Source organism: Nannobrachium achirus (genome assembly GCF_963921795.1).
Source record: "Nannobrachium achirus genome assembly, chromosome: 14".
NCBI classification, from domain to species: domain Eukaryota; kingdom Metazoa; phylum Chordata; class Actinopteri; order Myctophiformes; family Myctophidae; genus Nannobrachium; species Nannobrachium achirus.
The window spans coordinates 29,596,349-29,622,936 of record NC_137821.1 but is presented as its reverse complement, the minus strand read 5'-3'; the positions used below and the strand labels follow the sequence as shown (position 1 = coordinate 29,622,936).

Here is a 26,588-nt window from a genome sequence, read left to right as displayed (position 1 = left end):
CCTGAGGCAATAAGCCTACGACTTTACCCTTTGGAAATAGTTGTAGCTCACTTCCTTGGTAACTCAAATTGTGCCTATAATTACACAGTTTGTATGGGATGGTGATGGAAACATATAATGTCAGCTGTGCAACTATATTACGTGACCAAAACAAATCTGGAATCTTATCAATTGTAATTTGATGTGACAGACACAACTATAAAAAACTCAGTCATATACTAGGCCAGAAAAGGCATATAGGCTTATACCAAACATCGAAGTCAATTCTTGCATTACAGATACCCACTATTCTCCCAGGGCACAGAAACACCATAAGCCCTCGGGGGTATTAAGAGGTTGGAGCGGAAAGGGGTGTGGCTGCAGTGTAGTGTTTCACGTGAAGCCACCTGGAGAGAGCAGAGCACACTCTTAAGTGCCCGAGTTCACGGCTCCTGCGTCAGTTGAGCATCTCGGAGCCCTAAAGAAAGCTGACTTAACTTGAATGACGACTTGCCTACACTTGAATAATTTTGCACTGGCCAGACTGGAGATCTCGTATTCCTCCCCAAGTAGAGCGATGGACAGCCGCATCAGACCGCTCGGCCTGTCAGGGGGCCACCCCTCCTCTACTCTCACGGTGGGGGGCTTGCAGGTGCCACACTCTCTCCTCCGACCTCCGCCGCTCTTCCTGCGGGCCGCCGCGGCGTGCAACCCGGCTCTGGAGAGGGGCTACCCCCGCACCCCGAAGTGTGCACGATGCCGTAACCACGGGGTGGTCTCGGCGCTGAAGGGCCACAAGCGGTTCTGCCGCTGGCGGGACTGCGTGTGCGCCAAGTGCACGCTGATCGCGGAGAGGCAGCGGGTGATGGCCGCGCAGGTGGCGCTGCGGAGGCAGCAGGCGCAGGAGGAGAGCGAGGCCAGGGAGCTGCAGTTCATGTACACCGCTGGTCCCTCCGCGTCCGGAGTAGGAGGGGAGGCCGGGATGGCCGTGGCGTCTCCAGCAGGCATGGCGGCACTTACGAACAGTGGCACGAGACGTTTTGATGACTTTGCAGCGGAACACAAAAAAGACGGTGAGTTGTGTCAACTTGTGTGTGAGAAGTGAGATAGATAGATGGCATCGAGTCACACTTTATTTATATTGTTTGCATTCGATTAATTGTAGCCTATTAATTTACCCCCTGTATGCCTATTTATAAACGAAACGAAAGTTTATTGACTATACCCTAATTGGCTTAATTATTATTTAATTTAGGCCTTAAGGCCTGCTACAACTCACACAGGTCGCCCAATACAAACAACTGTAGTCTGTTCATTTCCCAGACAGTGGGTTGGGGACATAGATAGGCTATATAGGTCGGGGATCCATCCATTAACAACATGGGTCGCCAATTGCGAGTGAATTAGGCCTACAAGCCTACTATATCTCATTACATTTTTTGTATCCAAAATGTTGTCATTTGCTATTATTATTTTTTTAAGGTTTTCTAAAGATTTCCACATGAATGCGCTCATTTTCACAACAAATTCAATAAATGTTTCTAAAATAATTTCCTGAATTAGAAAAACTAATGTTTAAGAAGTGGTGAAAATAGCAGATCTGCAAGTTCACACGCAGCACAAAGCCACACATTGTGAGCTTGTAGATCAGCTATTTTCACTATAGGTCCCATGGAGGCAAACATCTGATTTCTCTTTTGGGTCTTGTGCTAAAAGGTTTAGGAACCATTGGTCTAATAGGCCTAATATATAGGCTATAATAAACAACTTAGAGCTTATGACAAATAAACTGAGATAACAAAATAACAAATGCATATTTTTTGGTATTTCTCATTTCAGATGATAAATTGAGCAGATACAACTTTTATAACGGATTCATGGGGAGAACTCTTTTTGCACCACATGCTTCAACAACGCTGTCCTCTCCCAATGGAAAGAACGAGACGTCTCCAAGCAAAGAGAAAGTCCACGCGACTTTCGACAACGACAGCGGCAGCCAATCCCCAAACTTTGACCAGCGGTCTGACCAAACAGAGAGCCCACGGTCAGTGTCCTCTTCTGACCTGGAGTCAGGGAGCGAGTCGGAGAGACCCAAGGAGTTTCCAAACCTGGAGCCCTCTGCTCCGAAAGACCGGGACACCACCGACGTCATGGCCAAGATATTCCCTCACCAGAAACGAGACATCCTGGAGTCGGTGGTTAGCACGTGCAAAGGTGACATCGTGAAAGCCATTGAACTTGTCCTTAGCTCCAAAGAGAACAAAATGGACTCTGGTTTGGCACTGTCCTTCTCTGCACACTCGAACGCGCTCAGGCCAACTTTGGGCTCGCCTTGCGCACTGGGCGCCGCGGGGAACAAGTCTGCCTTCTCCCCTCTCCACGCACCACCGATGCCGGCCGGGGGGGACAGCCTTTACGGGCTCAACCCCCGCTTTGGCATCAATTCTCTGCGTCTGGCCTATTCTGGTGGTGGCATAACCGGGTTTATGTCACCCTATGTGACCTCCGGACTGATGCCAGCGTTTCCACTGCGCCCGCCGTTGGATTACTCGTTCCCGGGCATGATGATGCGAGACCTTTCTTACCTCCAGAACAAGGATACGAGTCTATACACTCGTCTTAACCATGACAAATAACTATTTTATTATCACGTAGCCTTATTAAATTAGACATAGGCCTTAAGAGTGCTTCCAACATGTTTAAAGTGTATTACGAGGTAGCCTAACGGATTTAAGCCATTGAGACTTTTTAGTTTAACTTGCTCCAGTAGACAATAGGCTATAGTTTTTGAAAATGTACATTTCGTAAAAGAAAATGTTTATTGTTAATAAAGCTATCAAAATGTGTTCTTGTTCAATCTTCATTTCATATCCTATTATCTTAATTTGTCTAAAAGCCGTAAAAGAAGCAGCATAGCAAAACAAAAAGAACTGCTTCAGTCTTGTTTGCATGTTTAGCTGCACAAAGTGTGCAATTCACTATAATTGTAGACTGTGTTAAAACTATGGTCATTCCTGACCATCAAGAGTTGTGATCCAAAGCGACAATTCTGACCCATATTTCCCCTAAATAGCTGATAGCTGATATCTGAAAACTGTTCATAAAATCAAAGAGCCTTCAATGTGACTAGAAAATGAAAGGAAATCCAATAATTCTAAGGAAGACACAAAAGAGAATAGAATAGAAGAAGCATAACTGAAACAAGCGTGATTGATATTTTTAAGACCCCGAATCTGAGCTGATTGATAGTCATCCTTTTTTTACATCATCTATTTGCAAAGCTGATTTTTTGGCTTCCACAGATGCTTCAGAGTCTTTCATCAGCAAGTGAAATGTTTTACTTATTTGTGCAAACTGTAGCTACTGCTACTCTCTCCATGGTTACATGGTTTGTATTCACATGACTGCAGACCATCAACTGTGATGCTTTTCATAACCGTTTCATATTGCCTAAGCCCAAATAGACAGAGCACAGTTTAGCACAGTTTTCTTCTGTCTTTTGTGTAAAATGTTCATAAATAGAATAGAATAGAATAGAATAGAATCAGAATCAACGTTATTGTCCCAGGTATAAAGGTGTAACACAGTAGGTGTAATGATTAGGATCATTTTCCAGGTCATATCTGTTTTATTGACGACCTTGCAGTTTTTCTTTTTTCTGGCCACTATTTTTGGGGAGAAATTGCATTATTTGGGGAGAATTCACATCCACCCATTTTAATTTTAATCACACACTGCGTCATTAGCATGACAGTATTACAACATTGACATTTACATCAGATGCATTTTACCCTAATGGTGTCAAGAATAGGCAGACAGACAGACAGACAGACAGACAGACAGACAGACAGACAGACAGACAGACAGACAGACAGACAGACAGACAGACAGACAGACCTTATAATATACCATTAAACGTTATGGTGGCCTAATCTGCCCTCTCTATTGTGCCAGAAACAACTAGGCTATAATACTTAACTTACAGAAACATTTGCTATGGGCCCACTTCAAGTGCCCATGTACTGTATGCAGTTTACCCTCCTACACACACACACACGCATGCACGCGCGCGCACGCACGCACACATGCACGCACACACACACACACACACACACACACACACACACACACACACACACACACACACACACACTGATGGTACTTTATTGAGAGATTGCTCTGAAATTTGCCCAAGACATCCCAAGACAAACCTTTGTTGTTTATTACAGTACACTCAATTGATGTTATATCTATAAAGTAAGCTTCATTTGCAAAGTAGCCTACTGTACAGTTGCATGCCCAAAACCGATATTTCATGCAAACTGCTATACTCAATATACAGTAACAGTAGGCTAAACTACAGCAGTGATACTCAAACTCAGACCTGCGGGTCATTTACGAGCGGCCAACAGTGCAATTTTGACTGGCCCGCCAATCAATCAATCAATACAAATGATATAGTTATTATCTTATCTTTAATTACATGACTAATACATGAATAATCATCCAGGGAGGCAAAACTGTGTGCACTCATTCAACACAGCGGAACCATGGAGCATAACGTCACCTCGGACTCACTGACCTGCTTGACCCCATTTAGAGCAGCAGCAAAGGTGAGCCTCGGCATTCGGCAAGCACCGAAAGGTTGATGCTGAAAACCGGCAATTTAACACATAACTTTCATTTTAACATCTCATGCCAATTCAATACCACTATGTTTAATTTGCCAGAAAACAGTGTCAGTTGTTAAGATCGTCAATATAAGGCACCAATGAAAGACAGAAGTTAGTATCATTAATGTTGTCATTTTTTTTATCAAGTATCATTAATGTTAACATTTTATCAACTGGCCCCTTGCCATTTTTCTAATGTGGCCCATAGGTTCAGCTATATATCTGAGTATCACTGCTATACAGTAGTTTGCTTGTAGATCTGATATTTTCAAAAGATTTTATACATTTGAAAACTTGAAACAGGACGTTTTGTATAAGAATACTTCCCACTTTTGGTACTTCAAGGATATTTTTGATACCAATACTTTTCCACTATTACCCAAGTAAATTTAGAATTCCAGATTCCAGAGTATTTCTATATTGTGGTATTACTACTGATACTTTTACTTAAGAAGTAAAGAATTTGAGTAGGCTGCTTTTTCAACACTGATATACAGTCAGAGGGAGAGGGATACAGTGTATGCAGCTCTCACACTGTTGGCAAGGCTGCAAGTGAAGGCTCCGACTGTTGGTAGCAGACGTCACCGCACGGCGACCAATAGAAAGTCTCCTGTTGTGTCACCTGACCGCATGTTTCAGGAAGTCTTTGTCGTTCACGTGAATGTGAAAACAAACACCAGGCAACCTGCAGGCAACAAGCAGCTCTTTACTGTACCAGGGGAGTCATTAACGCTCACAAAGCCTGCATTATATCATGCGTGGTCATATTGTAATTGCCGTCTCCCTGTGGTTCGTTTGTGCAGACTCGCGGAAAATTAAAGGAATATCTCTGTCTTGTAAGTGCAGTGTACCCCACTAATAGCTTAGGCTAATAATCAATGACAGCATCTATGTAAACATGCTAATCCAGTGCACAGCTCAGGATGCTGTACTGTACAGCTCATTAGTTCACACAGACACCCTTATGCGGGTGTTTTAACTGTTTATAATTAATAATAAATGACATGGAGGCGCTATACGCTGTGTGTCTTGTTGTATGAATATGAATTGAGACCACAATTTAAACAATCCCAAAAGCTTTCTTGTGCTCTTTATCCTTTTTGTTGACCTTGCATCAGTGAACTGTACTGTCCTGTGCCTTTTCCTATGCAAACTTCTAATAAAGTATTCAATCAATCAATGTACGAACCTGTTGTAAATTTGCATCAACATGTCCATTCAATAAACACCCCAGTTTAGCTCCTAAATGTAATGATGAATGATTCATGCTACCAACTCACATTAGCTTACTATATAGTTGTATGTGACGTTGTTATAGACTACCCACATATTAACTCTAGTTTGTAAGGTTACGTTGATTGATTGATTGAATACTTAATTAGAAGTTTGCAAAAAAGTTCAATAAGGTCTGCTAAGAGGATTTAAAACTCATGAAAGCCTATGGCTTGTTAATGTTTCCATTGGGGTCCTTGTTGGTACTCAATTCATAGAAATAATTCATAATTTAACAAATGTAATCAAATACCAATCTGTAATAATCTTTTCCATACAGATAAGCGGTTCTACAAAGAGAGGAAGAACTTCGTGTGCATTGATGGGTCTAAAATGATCCCGTTTGAGATGGTGAATGATGACTACTGTGACTGTGAAGATGGTTCTGATGAACCAGGTAAAGTTAGTTGCCGACTGTGTTTTTTCCTAGCAGCTATTTATATTCTATCACATGATGTGAACCTTGATCTTAAAAAACGAAAAGCATGTTGAATTCATCTTTTCATCTAATCGTGGGAAGAGACAGGCTGATTATGTATTTGTGGAATAATCATAGGCCTAATTTATTCTGTCTAGTTATAACCCACAGTGGGTGTTCTCACATTAGACCATTTATGTGTAATAATTAATTCAGTAAAAATCTCCACGCCTGGCTACAATACAGACAAACTCAGATGACTGCAACAAATCAGATCTATTTGGGGAATTGTCTTGAGTTAGGCTTTCTTGAGTTAGTTTCTTTTGAGTTCAGTTCCAGTTTTTAAAGTAACTAAGTACATTTACTTAAGTACTGTACTTGAGCACACTTTTGAGTTTTTTTTGTCCATTACTTGAGTATTTCCAATTTCCAATACTTTTACTTCTACTACACCATTACATCTCCGATCCAAATATTGTACTTTTACGCCACTACATTTATTTGCGTTACTTTGCAGATATAAATTATAATATAACCAGTAAGACTCCCTAATCGGGAGATAAGCGACCGTTGGTCGCTTATCTCCACAAATAGGCCAAAAGTTTGTTTTACCAATTATCAAGACATACGGGCAGTTGACAGTTTGCCATGGTTACTCATTGAAGTTGAATCTCCATATATGGAGATAACCTACGCATCACACTAAGTCTGACCTCACCAGCCCATATTTGGGCATGAGCAACTTATGTCTCCATATATGGAGATATGATGACATCACACAGTCCTCAGCCGATGATGTGGCGTGATGTCATACAATACACAGACGAGCCCTACAGTATAAAGGGGCAATTCTTGCCAGGAAAGAAGCATTTCTTCGACTCAGACCTTATCGCCAGGGTTGGCTTTTAGCAGCTGTCGGTAGGACCATATATGGATTCTGTTAGTGTGGATCTCCTAACAGGGCATCATCTGGGATACAATCCCTTTTATGCCCATATATGGAGATCCCTAACAGAATCCCTTTCATGCCCATATATGGAGATCCCTAACAGAATCCCTTTTATGCCCATATATGGAGATCCCTAACAGCATCCCTTTTATGCCCATATATGGAGATCACTAACAGCTAACATAATCCCTTTTATGCCCATATATGGAGATCCCTAACAGAATCCCTTTTATGCCCATATATGGAGATCCCTAACAGAATCCCTTTTATGCCCATATATGGAGATCCCTAACAGAATCCCTTTTATGCCCATATATGGAGATCCCTAACAGAATCCCTTTTATGCCCATATATGGAGATCCCTAACAGAATCCCTTTTATGCCCATATATGGAGATCCCTAACAGAATCCCTTGTATGCCCATATATGGAGATCCCTAACAGAATCCCTTTTATGCCCATATATGGAGATCCCTAACAGAATCCCTTTTATGCCCATATATTATGGAGAAATCCCTGCTCTGAGTATCTGACATCAGTGTGATGTCACCTGTTTATGCCCATATATGGAGATCCCTGCTCTGCGTATCTGGTTGCTATGGTAAACAGTTGGTTGCTAGGGTAAAAAAACATGGTTGCTATGGTAAACAGTTGGTTGCTAGGGTAAACAGTTGGTTGCTAGGGTAAAACCATGGTTGCTAAGGTGGTTGCTAACGTACACTAACAAACCAGCAACAACAGACTGTTGCCACAGCAACGTACACAAAGGTTTGTGTACACATGTGGTGTGATGTCATACTGATGCGGAGATATGAGCAGGGCAAAGGTGTGACGTGTGACGGACGGACGGACGGACGGACGGACGGCCGGTGGAGGTTTTCATAGTAAACTGCTCCCTGACGGTCGCAATAAAACATTTTGTACCTATCTTTTACCTTTCCAAAAGACCGTTTTTGTTTTGTCATTATGCAACATTGTGTGTAAAATTCTGAGCAAAAAGGTAATTGTATCATTTTCTTGAATACGGCTGTAACATAACAAAATGTGAAAAAAGTGAAGGGGGGTGATTGCGACCGTAAGGTCGCAGTTTAGTATGAAAACCTCCACCGGCCGTCCGTCCGTCCGTCCGTCCGTCACACACGTCACACCTTTGCCCTGCTCAATGTATACGTGTAACGCCTGATACTGAGGTGATGTGTCACTGTGACATCACAGATACTGAGGTGATGTGTCACTGTGACATCACAGGTGAGATCGCAGTGATGTCAGATACTCAGAGCAGGGATCTCCATATTTAGGCATAAACAGGTGACATCACAGTGATGTCAGATACTCAGAGCAGGTATCTCCATATATGGGCATAAAATGGATTCTGTTAGGGATCTCCATACTGTATATGGGCATAAAAGGGATTAGTGATGTCAGATACTCAGAGCAGGGATCTCCATATATGGGCATAAAAGGGATTAGTGATGTCAGATACTCAGAGCAGGGATCTCCATATATGGGCATAAAAGGGATTCAGATGGAGATTCAACTTCAATGAGTAACAATGGCAAACTGTCAACTGCCCGTATGTCTTGATAATTGGTAAAACAAACTTTTGGCCTATTTGTGGCTTATCATCACATCCAACCATCTTAAGATACTCAGCTAGTGGGGAATGCTCTCTTCCCTGGTGAGAATTGCCCCTTTATATAGGGCTTGTTTGTGTATTGTATCGTATCTCCATATATGCCCATCTCCGTATATGGAGATATAAGTCGTCCATGCCCAGGTATGGGCTGGTGAGGTCAGACTTTGTGTGATGGGTAGGTTATCTCCATATATGGAGATTCAACATTCCAGGTGTAACTATGGCTGCCCGTATGACGTGAGAGGTGGAGGCTGTGATATTTGTGGAGATAAGCGACCAACGGTCGCTTATCTCCCGATTAGGGAGTCTTACTGGTTATAGCCGATCTACAGGCTCACAATGCGTCGCTTTGTGACATGTGAGCTTGTAGATCTGCTATTTTCAAACATTTTGTACTTTTACTTTTGGTACTTCAAGTACATTTTGATGCCAACACTTTCATATTTTTACTCAAGTACATTGAATTCTGGGACTTTTAATTGAATTTATTGCGACCGTCAGGGAGCAGTTTACTATGAAAACCTCCACCGGCCGTCCGTCCGTCCGTCCGTCCGTCCGTCCGTCCGTCACACGTCACACATGACCATCAACAAACGTCACACCTTTGTTGATGTTTAAATCGAAGAGTCTTGGTCAAATACTTCTGTTGGTTTCTGCACTGATCATTTATACAATTCAGCTGTGTTTGCTCGTGTCATCATGATGAGGTCATAAATCAGCCATGCCCAAATATAGATTTTACGGGTTTACATGCTTACTCAGTTATTCGTTATGTGAAAGTCCTATGACGTCTATGATATCTGACATCATCATACATACATTCCCTTTTATGCCCATAAATGGAGATCCCCTCTGTAGAACCAGCCACTGACATCACTGTAATGTCAGGGGAACCAAATCCCTTTTATGCCCATATATGGAGATCCCTGTGATGCCAGGGGAACCAAATCCCTTTTATGCCCATATATGGAGATATGGAGATCCCCGTGTTGCCAGGGTAACCAAATCCATTTTATGCCCATATATGGAGATCCCTGTGATGCCAGGGGAACCAAATCCCTTTTACGCCCATATATGGAGATCCCTTATGTCATCAATATTAAGCCCATATCTGTGAATATCTTTGGGTACCAGATGTCTCCATATATGGTTAAATGGTCCGATATACATCACTGGCCAGAAGACCAAGAAATGGTGCAACCTCGCCCTTTGCTTTTCTCCCTTAGGCATCTTACTGGTAGGTAGTTTAATGAGGAATGCAGTATGGTGGTAGGTAGGTAGTTATGGCCTTTGATGTAAGATTTTCACTTTCTAGGATAACTATATTTGCTATTCCCAGATGATGCCCTTTTAGGGTACCCCTCATGCCCATATATGGAGATCCCCAGGCTTTACTAATTAACATAAGTTTTATGCCCATATATGGAGATCATTGTCCCAATGTCATCAGATATATGGGCATAAATGGACACAGGCAAACTAGATGGGCTGTATGGATATCCAGATGTGTGATGTAAGTGTTTTATTCCAAATGTGGCACCCCACAGACATATTTCCAGAAACAAAATCCCTTTCATGCCCATATATGGAGATTTCTGATGTCATCAATCCCAGGCCCTGTAAAAAACATGGTTGCTATGGTAAACAGTTGGTTGCTAGGGTAAACAGTTGGTTGCTAGGGTAAGAAAACATGGTTGCTATGGTAAACAATTGGTTGCTAGGGTAAACAGTTGGTTGCTAGGGTAAAAAAAACATGGTTGCTGTGGTAAAAAGTTGGTTGCTAGGGTAAACAGTTGGTTGCTAAGGTAAAAAACATGGTTGCTATGGTAAACAGTTGGTTAGTAGGTAAACCTTCAATGATTTTGACATCTTGTTACTAATCTGTCGGTAGATAATGCCGGTCTTATATAAGGGTCATTTGTGTACGGTGTGATGTCATACTGATGTCAGCAGTGTGACAGGAGATAAGCGACCAACGGTCGCTTATCTCCCGATTAGGGAGTCTTACTGGTATATTGCAGTATTGATACTTTTACTTAAGTAAAGAAATGTAGTACTTTTTCCACCACTTCTTTGGAGTTCAGTTCACCTTTCAGCAGTGATGGAAGAAGTACTCAAATGTTTTACTTGCGATGCGAAAGTGCGATCTAGCCAACTTGGGACTCCTTAATCGCTGTCCTCCGCACTCCCCTTTGTAACATCAGGGTCTTGAGCTCTACAGTGTTGTTAGCTAAGCTGTCGTCGTACCGCACCACAGTGCTTCTATGTAGGTGGTGCACTTCTTGCCTTTCCTGGCATTGCCCTGGGTTGGCTCCCATAGCGTCAGTTTGCTTGCCACTAGTTCCGGGTGCCTGACACAGTGCCCTGCCAGCTTCATACTTCTCTCTCTGACTTTGCCTGTGACCCATGGTATGTGGTAGGTCCCCGTAGAGGACCACATTTCTTATGTGGCCCATCCATGTGACACTTCACAGGTTACACATGTATAAAATGTACTTACAATCTATTGAAAATAGCTACAAGCTCACAACACAGATCTGGTTGTCCACTGATCCGTATATTGATGACATCATGGATCTCCATATATGGGCATAAAAGGGACTCAGGCAGAAAGACAAATACAGAGATTTGAGATCTCCATATATGGGCATAAAAGGGACACAGGCAGGTAGACATACAGCTACAGAGATCTCCATATAGGGAATAAAAGTGACCATACCTGGATGTGGCATGCATTCCAAACTTGAATCATTTCTGAGTAGGCACAGGTCTAGTAACTAGACCAGGTCAACCTGGTTGTGCCAGACCCCCTGTCTGTCATCATCATTTATGACATCATGCCTTTTGTAGGCATGTCATCATCATGTCATCATCATATATACCCTTTATATAGAAAACCCGGACAGACAGACCGACATTTGCTTATGTAGCCTACCCATTTCATGGGTCTGGCAAAAACAATGTACAATATCTTTGAGTCGTGCTAACCGCTCCAATATGTTACTTTGTGTGTATGTCCATGTGTTTTTCCAAGTGTTTTTTTTTTCATTGTATCATACTGATGTCGTATGTCCCTATCCTGTGACATCATGTGTGTCTATCATCATCATCATCCTGCACCGCTCACTTCACAGCCTACAGACAATTGACAGTGCAGTGCAGCCTACATTCTGTGTATATGGATAATAATAATAATATTCAATGTATATATTCAACGGCTACAACGATATCATGAGCTATATATATATCATCTCATTTTTGCAGCAGTTAACCGAGGCAGGCAGAGTTTTTCAGTTACAATGGGTGTGTATGGGGAGAGGCCCTGAGCCTGGAGGGCCGGATAACATTTACATCAAACATATAAATATTGAATCAAGCAAATTAAAAACTGTTCAGGGTGTTCATAAAAGCCTGATTAGACGATAAAATAACCAAAAGTTTTTTTGAAAGTGAAATATCTCTTTTATCCAGTCATTAATCCAAGAATAGAACAGAATGTGTGGGGGCTTTGTGATGTGGCCTGATGGCTACTGGCACAAGTACTGGCCAAGTCGCACTGTCTTCTGCTGGGGGAGATGAGTCTGTGGCTGAAGGTGCTCCTCATTCCCGCTAGCTCATCTCAGAGGGAATGGGAGAGGGGTTAAAGGGATATTCCACTTTAAAAAAAAAACTTTGGTCATTTTATCGTCTACTCAGGCTTTTGTGAACACCCTGGACAGATTTTAATTTGGTTCAGTATTTAGACATTTGATATTCATTTTATCAGACACTCCCGTCCCCATCCAGGGCCCATTCCTATACAAACCCATTGTAACTTCAAACTCCATTTTAACCATGATAGATTTTCAGGAAACCATCTTTGTAGTCCAGTTTGTTGTTCATCTATTCTATACCAGTGGTTCTCAACCTTTTCAGGTCGCGACCCCCCAAATAATCATATTTTAACTGGGGACCCCCTCACCCTGACGAAGAGTTGAGGCATTACACGGTTCTATTGTGAAAATACGCGAGGCGTTGTGAGCATGTAGATCGGCTATTTTCACAATTTCTGCCTCTAATATTTGGCAATTTGGCCAATGTTTAATTTGCCATTTTAGAGGTATTAAAAAGTCCTTAAATTGTCACTTTAGAAATATGCTGATACCCTCTATACACTTAAACGTTATGTTGGTTTGTTTACTGTTGAGAGAGAGAACAATGTTGCACATTAAGTTAATCATCTGGGGACCCCCCCAAAACAATTTGGGGACCCCCCTGGGGTTCCCGACTCACAGGTTGAGAACCACTGATCTATGCTGCCAGGAACCTCCACCTCATCCCCATGGATGGTGATGGGAGTTTGGGAACCTGTCTTGTTATCTGGCCCAGTGGGAATGGGCCTTTATACTTAAATGCCCTTTCCTTTTACACATTACTAATGAACTGAAGCTGGAAAATAGTTTGGCCTTTAACAGGGAGGACACAGACAATGCAGATCATAAGGTTGTCTGTTTGTCCACTTAAAAAGGGTATAGTTATTCAAAAAGGAAGAGACAACAAGCTATGTGAAAACTGTGAGCCCACAAGAGCCCACATGAATGGCTCTGCATCCACCCTCCTAAATCTTTCCAACGTGACTGACTGGATTTAACCACTTTAGCCATGTTTTATACTTTGTCGTGTGATGGTTTAGACGGTTTATAAGCTTGCAGATAAGCTATTAAGCCCGTATCAGAGTGTACGGTGGAGAGCTATCCACCGCAAATTAGCTTTCCACCTCAAGTCAGAAAATAAGTGCAGGCCATCATAGTCACTCACGGTGGAGTCCTGTACACCGTGACTGACTGGTCTAGATCAACCAATCAGTGAACGGGGTGTAGAGCCTGTCTGTCTGATAGTAAAAACAGAGAGATGTGTTGGGACTCATGATGTAACGTTGTAGTTTCATGACTCAAAAAGACTCGAAAAGACTACACCGCGGTGTAAAGCCTTCCACCGCCCAGGCGACTATGATGCCGGCTTTACACATTTCCTTTTCCCCATTTCAAACACTTTTTGCCTGTAAGGTCATGCCCAAAACAGAGACGCCAGGTCGAAAGTGGGTAATCTTTCATGTGTACTAAACCTTTAGACTTTATGCAATATCCCAGGGAGTTTTAAAAACGTGTCTTTAGACATCAACCATGATGTGATACTAACCTCTGCCATTTGACCTTTGTAGGCACTGCAGCCTGTCCTAATGGTCGTTTCTACTGCACTAACCTGGGCTTCCGTCCGCATTACATCCCATCATCACGAGTGAACGACGGCATCTGTGGTAAGATCAAACCAAACCAAGAATAGGGGGTTGAACATTAGACACACAGTAATAGCCCGGTAAATTAGTGACACAATTGTTCAGTTTGTGATACAAGCACCACATTTTGCACAAGGTTTCCTCTGGACCTACTTTTCCCAAAAAGCATGTTAGCCACTCAAAAAAATGCAATGGGTAGGAGACCATTGACTTTCTATACAGGAAAATAATACAAAAAAAATAATCTGCTTTAAGTAGCATGTGAGGGGTCAAACTAACTACTGTCATGATCCTGAATCCAATGCAAGCATTTGTTTTGCACACAAAAAATATATATTCTTGGGCTAAAAACAGCCCCCACACAACTGTGATAAGTGATGACTCATCACTAAACTTTTCTGGGTCTGTTTTAGCCCAAGGAATGTTTTTCATGCAAAGCAAATGCTTGCATTGGATTCAGGATCATGAAAAACCCCTAGTTTGACCCCTCACATGCTTAAAGCAGATTTATTCTTTTGTATTATTTACCTATATAGAAAGTCAATGGGACCCCCCAACCTATTGCATTTATTTGAGTGGCTAACATGCTTTTTGGGAAAAGTAGGTCCAGAGGAAACCTTGTGCAAGATTTGACGTCCCAAATTAACGAATGAATGTCGTGTGTGAATGGCTGAAATTGAGGCACTTTAGCCCTATCTATATATCGGCCATTTGAAAATAGCAGATGCAACGTATTGTGAGCTTGTGAATTTTTAATACATTATTTAAACATTGTGACAATACACAACAATGCAAGACACCACAGTAAAATAAGCTTGACAACACATATAGAAAGAAAAACAACTAGACAAATAGAAACCTTTTGTTCCTGTTTGTCTAGTTGTTTTTAGAGACACTCAAGTACAGTAGTACATTTTGAAAACAGATTGCAGCATTGATACTTTTACTTAACCAACCCATTTAGTGCCCCTTACTTTGAAGGGATAAGGGGCGCAGAGTGCCGGCACTTCCTCCCATAGCCTGTCGCTCTTATTTTGAAGGGCTGGGCGGAAATTGCGCTGATTCTTGGTCACTTTACTTTTTTCAACCTTGACCCGGATTTAGTTTAGAAGCAGGGTGTCATGGCCGCGATCAGTAAAAAGACACAAGCGCTATTTTGCTGTGAAAAATGCCAGCCTTGGGATCAAAATGTATTTTTTAAAGATAATGAGGCTTCTTTGATGGAAGATCAATGGGTTTCTATGGAGGATATTCACTTCGCATGCACGCCAACGTGCGTTGTAAACAAACCGCGGACATTACAGATGCACAATGGACGGCCCAGGCTCCACGTTAACTCATTCCCTGCCAGGCCCGATAGTCCCGAGATTATTCCAATGTCTTTCCCCGCCAGGCCCGATAGTCCCGAGAATTTAATTTTTTTTTTTTTTTCTTTTTTTTTTTCAAAAAAAAAATTTTCAAAAAATTGTTTTGACCCCCAAAAATGGAGTAGGCATGATAGCAATCGCGAAATTGCATGTTTAACCCCCATAGCAACCCCATCTTTCAAGCATGGCAGCCATTTTGGCAGCCATCTTTGTTAAACATAGTGGCTGTTATCTCATGAATGCCTGAACGGATTTCCATTCGGATTTTTTTGTTTGAAAGCTGTGAGCAATGTGGACACACGTGGTGCATTATCTAGGCATGGGTGTGCATGATCCGTGCACACCCAATTACATGGAAGTCTATGGAGACGAATGGCAGGTGGGAGTACGGAGGTATGTTAAAATGGCGGTCAATGTGTTAAGGACAAACAACTTTACTGTGTTGTGTTTACAGTATATATCGTGCGTATACCCGGGATCAGCATTTTATGCAGCCTTTTATATATTGCGCGTATACCCGGGATAGGCACTTAATGTGTTAAGTAAATAATGCAAGCACTTTTTTCCACCACTGATGTAAGGCTCCCCAGTCAACATAACAGCGTGGTGCTGAGTAATCCGTTTAAAAGTGATCAGAGCTGTCACGCAGGGAACTGCTGCGTGAAACAGCGTTCTGCCCGTTGCATGACATAGAGGAATAATAGGCTGAATTATACGCCGACTATCAAAAACAATTCCACAGCACCACTGCCTCCAACTGCACCGTGTAAACCATTCAAGTATGAAGAACATTTAGAAAGTTTGGCCTACAGCTTACATTGTCAGAGAGGGAGAGAGAGAGCGAGAGGGAGGGAGGAAGGGAGGAGACTTGTTTTGTTTTGTTTGCCTCTTCATCTCTGTTTGTTTCTGCAACAAGGGAGTGATGGCAACCTCCAACCTACAACCTGTCAATCCTCTGACAACATTCCCCCCCACGCACGCACGCACACACGCGCACGCACACACACACACACACACACACACACACACACACACACACACACACACACACACACACACACACACACACACACACACACACACACACACACACACACACACACACACACACACCCCTCAGTCAGTCTGTTTCCTTTGAACCACCTTCCGTCTGCATTCCCAACTCCTTCCTCCACTCTATCTTACGGCTCGTCAGGAATACCAGATTTTCTAGTGGTAAACGCACACCGCATGACGCTTTGTTTCCGCTGCGTTATTTCCGGCGAGCGACACCATTGTATGACAAAGTATTTCAATTAGGCTCAAGGCTCCCTCCTCATCCATGTCTGTGCCGTTCTATGAGAGCCCCTCGCTTTGGTCAAAATCCAGCCCATTCTGTCATGGACGCCCCCCGCCTGTCAGCAGCATTCCCGGAAGCTTTTAATGACAATGGCATGACATGAGAGGAAAGACTGAAGGCGTGGGGGTGTAGAGATGGAGAGGGTCCCCTTCTTTCCAGAAGTGTAAAGTAACTAAGTACATTTACTTTAGCACACACAGTACTTAAGTACAGCTTTGAGGTATTTGTACTTTACTTGGGAATTTCCAATTTCCAATACTTTTACTTCTACTCCACTACATCTCGGATCCAAATATTGTACTTTTACTCCACTACATTTATTTGAAAACTTTAGTTACTAGTTACTTTGCACATAAATTACCAGTAAGACTCCCCATAATATTATAAAACATACATAAACCACTTAAGCCCTATTTAATACTGTGGCTATTTGAAAATAGACGATCTACAAGCTCACAACGCGGCGCATAGCGATGCGTTGTGAGCTGGTAGATCTGCTATTTTCAAACATTTTGTACTTTGTACTTTTTCTCAAGTACATTCTGAATTCCGGACTTTGACTTGTAACAGAGTACTTCTACATGGCAGTATTGATACTTTTACTTAAGTAAAGAATGTGAGTACTTTTTCCATCACTGTCTGTTCTCTATTTTCTCCCTCTCACCTTCACATGCCCACTTAGGACAAACACTGCAGCGCTTTTTTCCTCTTGTCGACGGCTTGCACAGGCAGGCCTCTTCGCAGGGTTCTGATGTTGTAGTCTGACTGGTTACCAATGGGGTTCTGGGTAATTGAGGAGCTTCCCACTGTGACCACTCTCTCCCGGCTTAAACATCAGAACATCAGAGACATCTGAGCACTTTACAAAGCTCTGTGTAGCTGATCGTATAGCTGATTGATCTCCACTCGATTGGAGAGCTGGCATACGGGTGAAATCTATTCTAAATTAAAATAGTCGGGCAAGTTGGATAAGCGTGTCGTTTTCAAGTTGAGGGGAAAGTTTGCAGAAGTTAGAATAGCCGACTCTATGTTGGTGAGAGAAACAGCAGCGAGGACAGGGGGGGTCTCTTAATCCTTAAAGCCCTATGTACTTCTTTGAATGACAAATCAATCAAAAGCTGGATCGCCCCCATCCTCACCAGCAAATCCATCGCTTAATTGTCAAAACATTACAGGTCAAATTGCCTTAAAGGAGTAGTTCACCCCCAAAATGACTTTTTCTCTATTGATTACTCACGCCATGGAGACTTGAGTTCAATAATATTTTTAGTTTTTTGTCACATTCTTAAGACAAAAATTTGGTTATAGTAATTTTAGCTCCATTCATTCCGGATGGGGACCCAAATCCATTCGGGTCCCCTTCCGGAATCAATGGGGGTACATTTATTGTAATGTCATTTTTGTCTTAGGAATGCGACAAAAAAACAAAAAAATATTATTGAACTCAAGTGTCCATGGCGTGAATAAGGAATAGAGAAAAAGTCATTTTGGGGGTGAACTACTCCTTTAAAAGTAGCTCTTTCTCACAGTTATGACAGAGTTGAATTTGAGAGATATTTACTGGAAGCCTAAACATAGTCAGTAATAATCATGTACAAGATAATTTAATGTATTGGATATGAACAACTTTAATTGCCCAATAATAATGTCAGCATGACTCAGAATTAGAATGATTTCTGGCTGTGATTCTGCGTCTTCTTGTGCTCGTGTCTCGGCATGTCTAATGGATTAATTCCTCCTCTTCCTCCTGACAGATTGCTGCGATGCGTCAGATGAGTACAACAGTCACGTCCGTTGCCAGAACTCCTGCAGGTCAGTTGAATCAACACTGAGACTGTTGACAATAAAGTGGTGTCTCCAGAGGATACTGAATGTGCGTGGACAAGAGACATAAAGAAGTGGTTTTCAACCCTTTTCGGGTCCATTTGGTTTCATTTTACACTCTCAAGAGTTAAAAATCCATAAGCGTACCATTTGGTTACCAACTCTCCATCACTTTCATTTTCAACCAGTGGTCCCCGGACCACTGGTTGAAATGAAAACCAATGACATAAAGCAGAACCTCAATTTAGTATCCGCCCAGGCTAAACAGTAGATACGTTTCCATTATTCTTGACTATATACAACCGCATATCCATTACAGCAGGGGTCTTCAACATGGGGCCCGGGACCCTTTGGGGGTCCTCAGAGTTACTACTAGTCCAAATCTTTTTGTCTCCTTTTTTATATTAACCAATTGAACCCTAGTGTCCATATTCTGAGAACTTTAGCCAAAAATAGCAGATCTACAAGCTCAAAACGCCTCGCAGCGCAGCAAGAGCAGAGAGCAGACTAAGTACAGAGTGAAAGGTCAAGTTTTATAAGTATTGACGGTTCAAGTGGATAAATATCTGAAAACACAAATTGACAAGAAATCCAAAATACACTTACAATTCTGCTGTCAAACAATGAAACTATAAGGAATCTATGAAAAGGTTGTGGGGGTCCCTGCTTCATCTCTCTCTCTCAACTAAGGGATCCTTGGCTTGAAAACGTTGAACTTAACTGTAATGCAGCGACCGCTGCATTACAGTTAAGTTCTGCATCTTATGTACCTATTATCACCCTGTGAAATGCTTGTGTCATGGATTCACTCCCGCCACCAGGGGGCATGATGTCACCGTAATAGAGACCTAGTTCTGTACACAGGGTTCCCGTTTCTCCCCTGGCGCACAGAGCCTCTCTCCTAATGTAAATACATTAGGGATGTGTCTTAAAGAGCTTAGTCTGGATAAGGGGACTGACTCATCACCCCATTACCCTTTGCCTTTCTCATCCTGTAGTATTTACAGGCCAAGCTCTTTGTCTGTAAATTGCACGTGTATGCCAGTGGCTTACCCTTGCCGTGGTAGTTTTCATGAGCAGAGGCTCTTTTTCCTTGGATGACAGTGACACCCTCGCTCTAAATTACATGCCGTCACGCAAATGGTCTATCGGTTGACACATTCTATGAGAGGTTTGCGGTGTTTGTGTTCACCACCGTGTTTTTTATTTTCATAGAGACGGCTCCCTGGTCATGTGTGCCCCAGTAAACCCTGCGGTCATCTGCGCATAGCAAACATTGCACTGATTATACACTACACTAGTCTGAAATGTAGACCACAGTACTAGCATCTCTGTCCCCGGAGTAAACCCAGACTCTTAACCCATTTAGGCCTAGAATTATTGAATACTTTAACCAGTGAAAAATAGCAGATATACAAGCTCACAGCGCGGCACTCGGTGCCGTGCTGTGAGCTTGTAGATCTGCTATTTTTGAAAAAGTCGTGAAAATGTGTGCAAATCTTTGAATATATGTATTTTCAAAGCAAACGTTTGTAACTCAAATTTTGCTTCTGGGTGGTCCCTGGAACTAAATATTTTGAGATGGGGGTCCGTGGCCAAATAAATATCATTTTGGGGCTCCTTCACATGAAAAGGTTTGAGAACCACTGACATAGTAGTCTCTCAAGAACAGACTAATTGAGCTCCAGTTGAGTAAAAAAGGACCTTTTCTTTGACAATGGCTAGCCAGATTGCTGACATAGAAACATAGGTTTTTCAAAAAGTCTTAGAAGGATTCAAAAGACACTTATAGAATCGGGTCAAAATTCTAATATTCACGATTCTTCAAAAATAGCAGATCTACAAGCTCTACAGCGCGGCACTCGGTGCCGCGCTGTGAGCTTGTATATCTGCTATTTTTCAATAATTAAAGCATAAAATAATGATACACAATAATGTGTACCCGTTCTAAATGGGTTTAATACACTAACCCACTTATGTTGTTGACGGTTGTCTTTTGTTTTGTTCAAGGCCCATATGCCTAAAAAAAGACAACAGCAATATAAACCCACAGCCCACATTCAGAGTCTGTCTCATTATGATTTCACAATGTCCACACACTGATAGTGCCAGACTCGGCACACAATTGAGTTCAGCCACACGGTGTCCGCCCCCATCTTATTTACTCCTCATTTTTCCCCCTCCCCTTTTGGATTCCCGAGGTATTGAGGGCCTTCAGAAATTGGATTGCGCCGTCCGACAGACGGGAACACGAGTGGGCATTGGTCTTTCTGTGTGTTTTCTTTTTTCCCCCCTCACTAATGATGGGAGCGCATGTCCCCACTGTCTTCCAGGAATCTGGGGCAGAAGGAGCGGGCAGACGTACAGGGCCAGATGAAGACCTTGGATGATGGCCTTCGTCTGAAACAGCAACTCATCGAGGAGGGAGTCCTACTCTGGAGGGAGAAGCAGGTATATACGTCCAAAATGTGCTTTTGTGTCTTTTTGCCCTCGCATTCTCTCCGAGTTGACCTCGGTTATGCAATTGAGCAATGTATCGTCTCGTCACTTTAGTCTTATCCTGTATGTCATTAATTTAAAGGGGGTATTTAACGTTAAAACACTTCTGGGGTGTGAGGGGGGCCATGAGCATTAAATTACTTTTTCCATCGTTTTTTTTTTTCTTAAAAAAAGAAAAAAACATAATTGAAAAAGTAATTGAGAAACACAGCCCCCTTACGAATTAGAAGGACTCCCATATATGACTAATACCTCCAAAAAATGAGCGACACCCACAGCCACAATACTAGAAGGTGCGTAAACAACGATTTGGTAACACCCACCTATAGAACAAACATGGGTAAATTCTCCTTCTACAGCACTTCCACCCAAGTGTGGATTGCCCAAACCCCATCCCTTAAAAGATGCCCTGAAAATTCACCTAAGGGGGAGTTCTGGGCAAACCCTGACCACGGAAGCGCCTGATTAGCTGAACCGGAGCTAGGGAGCGCTCCTTTGTGTTCGCTTGGACCGCGCGGAGGTGCCGGGTGGTCCGACCACCTAAACCTAACCTTAACCTCAGTCAAACTAATACTGGTGAATGCTAACCTGGTGAAATTCCAACCTGCCGACGCTGGTGAATGCTAACCTGGTGAATGTTAACCTGGTCGGACCAACTCCGTCATGGTCAATAGAAAACGAGCGTCTCCGCCCAGAACTCATGTGCGATTCCAAATTGCGCGTCTCTCTCCTGCTTCGCTAATTTTTTGGAGGTATTTAGTCAGATATGCGAGTATCAAGGTATCCTGTTGGTAGTGGAGGCTGTGTTTTTTCAATTACTTTTTCAGTTATGTTTTTTTTATATATCTTTTTGAAAATAGAATAAAATAAATAAACAAAATAAATGAAAAAAAGTAATTGAAAAATCATGTCCCGCTCACTCATCAGATGGACAATATCAGTCACCAGAACCATTAACACATGGGCTGCTCAGGTTTATAACATTTCTAGCTGTTGCTGCTGCCGCCGTTCACTCACGCTTTATTTTGAAGAGCCTCGGAAGCTTCGTGCGTGTGCACGTGGGTGTCCACTGACGATTGAGGAAGATAATCCCTTTGTTAACAAACGCTCGCGAAACTAAAATCCAAACGGGAGCCGACCATCGCGTTTTAGTGTCGCTGTGAAAACAATCAGATCTCTGCTTCCCTGGCATTCTTTTCACCTCATTCAGAGATAAAGCCCTTTTTATGTTTCAGAGTAGAATGGAAATCAATGTAACCAGCCTCCGCCATTTTCTCTCTCTCCCTCTCTCTCTGCTACGGGGTGACGTATGGACTCGGGTCATTCAGAGGGCAGGCAGCTGCACGTACAGTTAACCCTTCGTTGACTCGTTCAGGGACGAGACAACTCCTTTTGGCAGGGTGACACCTAGTGGCCTTAACTCGTTACTGAACGAGTTTGGCTCCTTGGGTGTTAACACGTGTTTTGAATGAGTCTAACGTGGTTAAAAGACTTTCAGTGGGTTTATATAGGATAAAATGAAATGAATACTACTGAATCAAGCAACTTCAAAACTCAGTCCAAGTTTGCTTTGACATTTTCAATACTCTCTGTGACATACATAACGACATAGACAGACATACAGACAGACAGACAGCCTTGTTACTATAGTTATGCACTCAACATGGGTCAAAGCAGAAGTATGGGAGTATTAGAGGGGATGATAGGCAATCCTGCATTTCACTTGCAGAGTGTGAACCACATTCCTTGGCAGCAGGTGATGGCAGTGGTGTAAAGTAACCAAGTACATTTACTTAAGTGCTGTACTTGAGTATCCATACTGTATATTGTACTTTTACTCCACTACATTTATTTGAAAACTTGGGTTCTGCTTACTTTGCAGAATCATGCAGATATAAACAGTGTTGGGAATAACGTGTTACTAAGTAACGGCGTTACGCAACACAACACATTTTTTCGGTAAGTAATAATGTAACGCGGTCCTTTTCCCATTCAGTAACACCGTTATAGTTACTGTTATGTTTGAGTCAACTGATCTGGTGCTGGGACAGAGACTCTACGAGGTAAAAAGAGAAAGAAAGAAAACAGCGCACTGTTTCTTTGCGAGAGAGAGAGAGAGAGAGAGAGAGAGAGAGAGAAAACAGCACGCTGTGTGTGTGTGTGTGTGTGTGTACCTGCTTCTGTGTAGAGTGTAGACCTGATCCTTTCATTGAAAATGAATTACTCTGAAATGTCCTTAATGTAGCTGCCTAAAGCCTTCTCCATGAAAAGCTCGGCTGATTATGTCCATTTGTCGGATTACCGTTTGTTTTATTAACCTCTATGATTTCCAGTGACTTTTAGCACGTTCATCAAGGTAGCACCAGTAGTATAGTGTCAAGTCAGACGAAAGTAAACACTTAACTTCCGGACTGTCGGCCCTCAAAATAAGAGCGGGTCTCCTATAAGCGTTATACTTTCGGTCAGAGAAATTCAAAGTAAGAGTGTAACTGCTTAGTTTTTATTATTTACTTTTTAAAGTAAAGTAAAGAATTAGTAACTAGTTACCTTTATAATTTAGCAACTAGAAACGTAACTACGTTACTTTTTCAAAGCAGTAACTAGTAAAGTAGTAGTAGTTACTTTTTAAAAGTAACTTGCCCAACACTGGATATAAATTAAAGTATTATAAAACATACATTAACCACTTTAGCCCTATCTTATACCTAGGCTATCTACAAGCTCACAACGCATCGCATCGTGATGCTTTGTGGAGGTGTGTTGATATAAAAAATGAGGCGTAGTCTGGGCACAAAGCTATCTTCTCCCACTGACTGTGCGCTCCAGCTTAAGACCTGCTTGGAGCTTGTCTTATCTGTTTATCTGTTGCGCTGGCTCAAATTGACAGCAGTGCAGGTGATTCTTCTTATTTTGGGAGTGCAGTGCAACCTACACACCTAATCCAAACAAACAATCAACATATTGATGGCAATCAAAATCCATTCGATCACGTTCAACATTTGAGGTGGCATTTCAAGCACTTAATCCTTCATTAATCCTATGAAATAAAAGAAAGGGTTGCTGCTGTTATTCCTGTTAGAAGCATTTTTTGAAAGAAACGGGACGCTGAAAATATGATCTACAAGCTTACAGTACTTTAACAGCCATTTTAGCGTATTATAAATAGCAACATTGCTCTAGCCACACCCTGCACAAATGAAGACCTAGCGCCATGGTGCAAAATTGCGTTGTCAAAATAAGGCACACATTCTGTATATCAGCAGTCCTTTATTAGGGTCAGTTATACTTATACTGGACAATAGCCAATCAAGTGTTACATGCAGTACAGTGCAACACTATTTTCAGCTCAGCACACCCAAGTATAACGGGTCCTTCATGAGTATTTGAAGGCCTGTAATAATAATAATAATGATAATAATAATAATAATAACTTTATTTGTATAGCACCTTTCAAACATAATATGTATCCCAAAGTGCACATTATCTCTATTGTCATGTGATCAAGACAGATCTGTCAGATTTGTCATATTCCATCCTGATTGGCTAAGATTGACCTTTGATAGTTTGCAGGAGTTGTTTGCTTTGAACAAAATGCCTCAAATCATGAGTGCAGTGTCCGATTGCTGTGAAAGTCTGAGGAAGAAATGCTACTCTTGTCACACTGGTATAATAGCGCCACCACAAGGCTGATTTTAACATATTTTTTTTACAATTTTTTTCTAGTTAATACTAGAGTTTTTGTGTTGGTAAAAAAGATACACAACTTTATTTCATCATCATCACTAATGACAACTTCAGTTTTATAAATTTCTTTAAGCAGAAGTATTGGATGCTGACTGTCTTAAGAGCCAAAGCAAAGGCATAAAATGTGATCTTTAGAAAAACAATACACAATCGTCTATTGGATCTGTTATTGTACTACCAGCCAAAACCTGAAAGAAATGTCTCACTTTACAGTGCCTTTTCATCTTGACGGCTGTTTGGTTTCTTTTGTGCTGTTAATATTAAAGGAGCTATAGTCAACCTTTTCTTGAAAAACGGATGCTAAAATAAAAATAATGTTTCGAAAATATTTTATAAAAAAATAAGCATCATATATGTGTTTCTATTCAAAAATGACCACAAAAAGCGTAATGACCGACACTTTGTTTACATTCTAGTCCATAGACTAGGATGTAAACAAAGTGTCGGCCCTACAATGAAAAAGTTGACTATAGCTCCTTTAATATCAGTATATATGTAAAGTAATTTTGCTAAAGGATGAGGGTAAGTTACTTTTGCCTATGTTGTGCTCTGGAAATTACAGATGTTGAATAGCAGCTTGTGCCCTATGAGTTTGTTTGGTCCACACAGGCAAATGGCAGGCTGCCTGCTGCTACAGGCATCTGCTGTGCTGTTGCTAGCATTGCATTTACCTGCTGTGCAGTCAGTTTTTGGCATGTCAACACGAGATGTTCACTTCTTTACAGCCGTTTCCATTTTTTAGCCATTCCCTAGTGATCTCACTCATCTCTCATGTTCCCTGCAACACCGGTGATCCCTTTACAACGTTGCTACAGTACAGTTAGCTCAGTTCACCAAGATTAGAGTTGTGAAAGAACACATAGGAGAAATAGTTCAAATATCCGATGTGAACAAACCTTTGTTTGTATTATGCCATCCACACAGAACACAAATATTATGTACAAAACAAAGTGACAATGATTATTCTGAAAGAAGTCGATTTTTCACCACAAATAAAGGCATCAACCTGTATGAATGAGGCATCAACTATTCATATTTTTGTCAGTATTGTTTATTCATCATCACGCCCCCGGTGTGTAATGACCTTTAACGTGGTTAAATTAGACAGTCCTGTCATCACATACACTTCACAGAACGGTTTCTCTTTGCCACTACACAGGCTGCGCTAGCGGCAGTGTGTTACAGACAGTATAGTCTTGAGTGGTAGAGTTTGGGAGAAGACTAGCAGTAGTACTGAGTGAAATTGGTGCCGTGCTGCTTTTGCAAAAGGTAAAAGACGGTGAATGGTCACCATAACGCCTTCACAGACTATTTTGGAGCTATTTTGACACCCTGCTTGGACTGCTTGTTAGCAGCAAGAGGCTCGAAACGGGAGCTCGCCATCTAAAAACTGACAGCTGATTCTGGAGCTGATATTTTCTGCAGGTCCATGTACTACAGGTGCAATATGTAAGAGGCAATTTATAGTATATAGGTCTGAAAATCACCAAACCTACCATGTGCTGTAATGATTAAAGGGGCCGTCCACTCCAAACCCTATAGTTATAAGTACTGTATTGTTCACCACCGTCATCGTTATAGTTGTGTTGTGGACTTATGAAACAATTTATTTAC

The 26,588-nt window shown here is 41.9% G+C and overlaps 2 protein-coding genes across 2 annotated transcripts in view; both read left to right on the top strand.

The window, feature by feature from the left end:
• Positions 1-556: 556 nt before the first annotated feature.
• LOC308298285 (doublesex- and mab-3-related transcription factor A1-like) lies at positions 557-2,615 on the top strand (the record flags this gene model as incomplete). The annotated part of the gene is made up of 2 exons (XM_080741854.1): positions 557-1,052; positions 1,819-2,615. The coding sequence occupies 2 exons, from the start codon at positions 557-559 to the stop codon at positions 2,613-2,615; spliced, it is 1,293 nt and encodes a 430-aa protein (XP_080597980.1).
• Positions 2,616-5,370: 2,755 nt separating this feature from the next.
• Positions 5,371-26,588, top strand: part of LOC308298693 (glucosidase 2 subunit beta-like) — a 205,762-nt gene continuing 184,544 nt past the window's right edge. Inside the window, exons 1-5 of the mRNA XM_080742338.1 lie at positions 5,371-5,488; positions 6,205-6,321; positions 14,127-14,222; positions 18,662-18,719; positions 21,065-21,182. Of these exons, the coding sequence (XP_080598464.1) occupies positions 5,407-5,488; positions 6,205-6,321; positions 14,127-14,222; positions 18,662-18,719; positions 21,065-21,182 (471 nt within the window). The 5' untranslated portion in view covers positions 5,371-5,406. The remainder of the gene's footprint in view (positions 5,489-6,204; positions 6,322-14,126; positions 14,223-18,661; positions 18,720-21,064; positions 21,183-26,588) is intronic.